At 35.4% G+C, this 7,049-nt stretch overlaps 1 protein-coding gene across 1 annotated transcript; it reads right to left on the reverse strand.

Annotated features, from left to right (window-relative positions):
• On the reverse strand, positions 720 to 7,049 carry LOC18612337 (chromatin remodeling protein EBS). Its single transcript, XM_018114110.1, has 5 exons — positions 6,670 to 7,049; positions 6,136 to 6,478; positions 5,947 to 6,015; positions 3,653 to 3,791; positions 720 to 1,152 (listed from the first exon to the last, which is right to left on the reverse strand). Exons 1-5 carry the CDS (start codon positions 6,740 to 6,742, stop codon positions 1,126 to 1,128), a joined length of 651 nt encoding a protein of 216 aa, XP_017969599.1. The 5' UTR covers positions 6,743 to 7,049; the 3' UTR covers positions 720 to 1,125.

Below are 7,049 nucleotides of genomic sequence, written 5' to 3' on the forward strand. Positions count from 1 at the left end.
GCTGCTGGGCAAGTAGGCGGCTTGGATAAGAAAGTGATGGGTTGATGTTGTGGTTACATACATACATGGCAAAGAAGTAGCCAATTCTGAGAAATAAAAACTCTTCATGTACGAGTAACACTTCCTCCACTCCCCCCATTTGAGAAAATTTGTTCTTTCAGAAAGTCACAAAATTAGAACGTTGGAAGGTCCGTTTGCAATGGTCCTACTCAAATGTATAATAAGGAGCTGGCATTAACCTTAGAAAAGGACAAAACCCCAAAATACCATTTGAGTGAGACATGGAAAGAAAGGGCTATTTCTCTTGGGCTAGCCCTGTCCTGATGCATGGCATCAATTACCAATATCATCTGTTGAAAATACAGCTCTCTGAAAGCACAATTTGCCATCTGATATTTCAGTTATCAGATTCAGGTCCATGGGGGATGAGGCATCCCCGCAATGGAATCGGATACTGCCTCGGGACTTCAATAACCTCATGGAACTTTTAATATGAGAAACCCAGTTTTGCACTGACTTCATGCGGGAAAACTATAATGGGCCTTTTTGCACAAGTATCAGAAGAGGGTTGAAGGGAAGCATGATAATCTTAACCTTCTGAATTCAACAAACATGAGGCAAAAAAAAAGAAAGTAGAAAGTGATCCTGTGTCTCTGAATCATTTTCTCTAGTTAAATGTCAGCTCTCATCAGTGCGTGCCATGATATTCTGGAAGCAGATGGCCATAAATCTCAAGCAACAGGTTAGCATTCTCAAGCCCCAAAAGGTGATGGAAGAAAATGGCACAATCATATGCGACTAGAGAAACTGTGGCCTAACAAAAAAACCAAAAGTTTCCCAATTTTTAAGTTTGTGCCATTGTTATGGTTCACAGCTTATATTAAGATGACATTTTGCAGAGATTGCGAACGCACAGGCACATCATTGACCACAAAACATCATCTCCTAAGTCCGACCACACATACAAACATGAGAACATGGTAAATCATGAAAGAAGCCTCTCTGGTTTGTGCAAACTTAGTATCTTCTCTGCACTGTACAATTCCACAACACAAGCAAGAACGACAATACTTGAGCTAATGTGCAAGAAAATCAGTACCTCCTCATTCTGCGTTGTGAAAACGGTTATCTCTTCCTACGCTTGGGTTCCACCTAAGCCAAAAGAAAAAAATATAAGATCAAATACATGACAATATTACAGTGCTAAGAGGATGAAGGAAAAAGAAGAATAGTTTGTTGTTGAATAAAACATTAGATGCAGCAATAAAAAACACTTAAAACTTTTTTTTGAAAAGTATGGAACTTCTATTTATCAATAAAGAAAAAGTTGTAATTAATTTATTATCATGAAATCCCACTTCCCTTCCAGATAACAAAGTATCAAGGTAATTCAATCTCTTGTAATAATTAAATATATTAAAAAATTGTATTTCGTTATACTTCATGCCTTCAAGAAAAGAAGAAAGTACTAAAAAGTTTTATTTCCTAAAAATGAGGTTAATCTGTACAAAAAATAATGAGGTTAAAAAATAAACCTACTATTTTTCATTATCATTTTATATGTAAAACCATATTGATATAGTCAATTTACATGAATGCCCTGTACAGGCATCACAAAAGTAGCATGGGATCTGTTCACATTGAAGGAGCAACTACTAGATCTATATCTACAAGGACAGGTAAAAAGCAACCAACTCACAATTATGCTAGTTTTGGATGGTTGGCAGACATCTATTTTAAAGTCCAAAAAGGAAGCTCTTCTTAAAATAGATGTCAAATTAGCACCTAAGCCTTGTCCAGCTCAAGTAATTTTATCTTAGAACAACTGCCAAACCAGCATCAGCATCTCTTCAATTATATTATATTTGTCTCCTTATAACTGATGAGGTTGACCTGGTACACAGTTCTAAGAGAAACTTATATACATATATACATCAATGAATTTGGATCTTTATCTAACATTACACTTTGGCAGTGTTTGATGTAAAAGAATAAGCAACAGATAAAGAAACCAGGATCCCAAAAAAGATAAGTCTGCCATAGACTGTGACAACGGGAATAGTGCTCAAAACCTTCTCCACTAAACATGAAACTATGAGCACTAAAATAACTGACAAAGAGGAAAAACAATATTCCATAAGATGTGTGCACTTTACACTTGCAAATAATAGTATGATCTGAAAGTAACATTTAAAAAGCTTCAAAATTTCGCTACCAACAAGTGAAAGCATGACTGCATGTACACATACTAAAACACAAGTTTGCCAACGTTTAAAGTATTTCAAAGTTTTTGCAGCCGGCATGTTAACCTATATTATCATCATCACCATAAAACTTCATCCTCATTAAAGGTGACTGTTTAGTATCCCTAAGCAATTGTATAATTCCTTTTTAATATTTTATTATACTTGAAAATGAATTCTTCTCCTAGTACATCTTTCTCTACTGCCACACCCATATTCACAAAAGAGAGCAGCAGCTGGGAAGCTAGGGAGTCACCAGCTAAAAGTAACTACAGTTCTCTCAGCAAGCAACATGCACTCTGTTTGGTATCTACTTTCCAATTGAAAGTAAAATACCAGAGATCACATACCTTGCCCTTGCACCACAAGTCCCATTCTAATATGGAAAAGTAGTTTAGGTTGACAATGACAGTCCTTGGACAAATTATTTTGGGTAAATTCTAGTTCAGGCAGCTATGCATATTTCTTCTAATCCAATGTTTCATGAAAGGACAAAACACATTGAGGTTGACCGTCATTTTGTACGAGAAAAGATTCATAGAAATTGATATCTACTTCCCATGTGAGAATGGGAGAGCAGTTAGCAAATTTGTTTACTAAGAATCTTTCTCCAGTTAGAATTGATTATATTTGTAACAAGATGGGCATGATCAATATCTACGCTCCAGCTTGAGGGGCAGTGTTAAAGACTGATATATATTGTAGATTTAGGGCTGTTTTAGTCTCTTCCATATTCTCTATTCTATTATAAATAGAATAGCCACATTGTGGAAATAGACCTTTTATCAAATATATTAAAGTAGTTTACAGTGATTAATACTGCTAATATGTATGTTTCATTGGTGATTAATATTTGCAAATATATATATAAATATAAATTTCATTGTTAGGTATATCCATCCCGATATTTTGAAAATGAATGTATCCCTGGGGTCTGCATCATGAATCCTTATCCAAGCTTCTTAGCTGAAGAAAACTGTCCTTGATCAGTTGAGTAAGCTTATTCCAATCCAGTGGAGAGGGAAAAAAAAACCAGGGGGAGGGGTGCTAGAAAGGAGGAACAGAGTTTAGGGAAAGAGATGCTATCTTTAGTAGAAACATAAGGAGAAGGAAGCATAATTAAAAATGGAAAAACTGAGATTCTTATGTAAGAGGGGAAAAGAGAAAAGGAAAGGACAGGCAACTATCCCCAAGGGGAAACCGCAAACAGGAAATGATTGGTTACAGCTTGATGAGGCAAAGCTTGGAACTAAAAGCTGCATTGGAAGATCATCATCAAAAGATCATGAAAGCTGGTCTAACACAAAGTATAACTAAATCCACCAATAAGCAAATGGAGTAACCAAAGCACAAGAAACAAGACATATAGTTCTTGCACAAATTCAAACTGTGAACATAAATGCTCTAACCTTTGCCTCAAGGGACGGCGACACTGCGAATGCATTCAAAGATCTTTTGGCATCATCCTCTGACGAACAATCAGAACATAAAAACTGATCCAATTTTTTCGCTTCTTCAATGGTCATACCCATGCAGGAAGGATGAAACCTGAAACATACTAATGTGCAATCAGGAAATCATGATGATTGGTATTCTTATTAATTCATCGAATTTCAAATTGCTTATATTTCATTATATCCATATACACGACAATGGAGATCATTGCAAGGAACAGAGGAAACAATACTAAACATACAAGTAGACCTAAGTAAAATGCCTCCAAATAACAAATGTTTTTCATTTCTAGCAAGAGTATGCTCCAAAATTAGTTGAGGCAAAGTCCTAGAAGAGACAACTAATTCATGCAAAGTCCCTTCAAGTCAGACATTGATAAATAGATTGTTTGACAAAACAATCTCTTTAACAATTAGCCAATAGTACTTCATGCCCATGTTAACGTACGTCCAAAAGTAGCTAGAAATACAACTCAATGCTGAGAAACATTGAAGGGCCTATTTCTACAAAACACAAACACAAAATGTAAAATTGAAGCTACACAGTATAAGTTTAAAAGGTTATATAGAACAGTCCTAAAGGTGCAACCAAAATATTTCAGCTCTGCCTTCATTAATGGGCACAACTAAGGCACAGTATGCTATGTGTCTAGTTAAATATATAAACTTAATTGAATTAAACTTTTAACAGTCAAAGATAACTTAGTATTTCAATAATCTTAGTGAAGTCTAAAGTTTTAAGGAGATCTAGAAGTCCAACTGTGTACTACTCTGATTCAAGTAGTTTTTTATGTGTTCATTAGGCCCCCTTCCAATAGTTAAGAGTCAAACTATTCACAATTCTCTGCATAGATCATTAACTTTTACATCAAGTTTATAAATTTCTTCACCTACTAGGGCATAAATGCCAGTGTTCTTTTCCACTCTATTTTCTCCCTCTATCCTTTTCTTTTAGATTTGCAGCAAATTTGACCTTTCCACTTCTAAAAACAATGAATATTATTCCACCGATCAATAAGTCCCTAAAACAACTTAGTGCCATCCCACCACCCTTCCTTCAAATCACCAGAAAATTTCTACACTCTGCTGCTGACAGACATTAACAGCAACTTCCAGCCACTCTTTTGCCATAAATTTCAATCGATAAAACCAATATTTCATTCGTTAGCCATAAACTTTTTATCTATCTCTAAACCATAAAATTACTAAATTTTCCCAAACCTATCCTAGTAAAAAAAGCCAAATAGGAAACATTAAAGCGGCCTCAAAGTTACCCCTGCCCCCAGAAAAGAAAATCCGTCAAAAGACTGGCCTCTGCTGGAATATTACCAACATGTTTAGTATCTTAGACAAGTGAGCATATGTAAGACACAATAACGCATAGATTGGGTTCTACCATAATACAGAGTGACTTAGGAAGGAAATTAACCATGTTAGAAGAAAACGAAGCAGAAAGGTAGATCAGATGGCATTAGCAGAACTACTTAAGGTTTCCTAATAGGGAAAATAAAGAATTTTCTCTTTTTTGGATCGGAACTGAAGCTGTTCTAGCTCATATTGATCCATGTCTTAATAAATCTACAATGGAAGCTCTTTGCAACGCCTTAAATTAATTACCTTCAGTCTTTATAAAAGCACAGCTTTGTAGGAAGCAGATTTTCATAGATAAAATACCAAATCAAATAGGATCCAAGTAAGTCATTATTGGAAAGTAAGTTAAGGAATACTAGAAAACAATTAAGACAACAATCATTAAACAAATGTACACTACCCAGTGTTCAATTAAGGAAAAAATAAAATTAAATAGCAATGCATCCATCATAGTATGTTTCATGAATACTAACACAGAATTAAAAGCATTAGCTACGGAACAAAACAAAATATACATTATCCTTTTCCTTCAAGAGCTATGAATTATTAAAAAAATAATACTAAAGAAACAAGAAACTTTTTAATGATAACAACCTAATAGGATTAATGTATTATATACAAGATGCACAAGCAGTCAAGTTAAACAACATAGAAACACTTAAAAATTAAATATGAAAAACATCATAATTGAAAATACGTAACCATTAACCTGGAGCAAAGTTAAATACAACATTAATTTGAAACTCTTTCAGACCACAAATCTTTACAAGACACTAGATAAATGAATTCAATCTACAGTTCTACATACATACAGAAAAGGAAATTTTACAGTCCACTTTAATTACATAAGGAAAACAAAAAATGTATAACAAGTTTACCAATCCTTGCATCCCTCACATTGCACCATGAGGTCATCCGGGTTGTATGGCATCTCACACTTACAATACCTTCAAAACAGAACCCAACGAGAATAAAAAAAACACATTAATCAATAACCAATTACACATAAAACACATGAAAAACTACCGAAACTGAATCGAAAAACACAAGAGAAATCAAAAACTCACACTGCCACACGGTCCGGGGTGAAGCCACCAGTGGCAGCCTTATATTCGAACCTACAAAAGTAATCTTCAGCACCAACATTTTCAAGCTTAGTATAGTTTTTGAAAGTGTGAACTATACACTTTCCTTCAATGGTGTGGGCACTTTGCACATCATAATGGTCTGATAAAAAGAGCTCCTTAGCTCCATGAAATTGTCTCCTCCCTCCAATAGACTCTTCCGGCCGATAGTACCATCTAACTCGAACCTTCACATTGTTCCGATGATCGGCCTCGATCTTCTCCACGCGTGCCACGTATGGTGGCTTATCTGAGTCTGATGGTCTCATCAACACACAATCACCAGCTGCAAAACAAACAAGAGAAAAAAAAGTCAAAACTTTCCCAGCCAAAAATGTTTCTGGGTTTTAGATTTTAAGACCCAAAGCCAAATAAACAGAGAATTCAAATTTTGGATTAGAAAAAAAAAAAAGGATTTTGGGCCTTTCTTCCAATGAAAAAAGAGAAATTTTGAGATGAGTTCCGGGAGAAACATACGTCGAACAACTTTGTTGGTGCCTTTGATAGTGTAGGAATCAAGGTCCTTTTTCCCAGGTTTGGTCTTGGCCATGAAAGGGTTTTCTTTTTATTTAAAAAAAATGAGGGTCAAATGTGAATGAAATGTGATCTTTCTGAGTTGTAAGATGGGATATCCAAGGGTATTTTCTTTGTTATGGTTCAGAGAAAAGGAAGAATTGTGGAGAGACAGGTAAAGGTTTAAGGATTTAGGGAGTGGGCAGACAAAGAAACCCTAGGTACCGGGAGAGGACGGAGTGTTGAAAGAGAAGAGACAGAGGGGAGAGAGAGAGAGAGAGAGAGAGAAAAGAGGGAACTAATCTCGTTGGGATGTGAGAGAGAGAGAGAAAAAAAAAAACGGG

Source organism: Theobroma cacao, chromosome 1 (assembly GCF_000208745.1).
Source record: "Theobroma cacao cultivar B97-61/B2 chromosome 1, Criollo_cocoa_genome_V2, whole genome shotgun sequence".
Classification (NCBI taxonomy): Eukaryota; Viridiplantae; Streptophyta; class Magnoliopsida; order Malvales; family Malvaceae; genus Theobroma; species Theobroma cacao.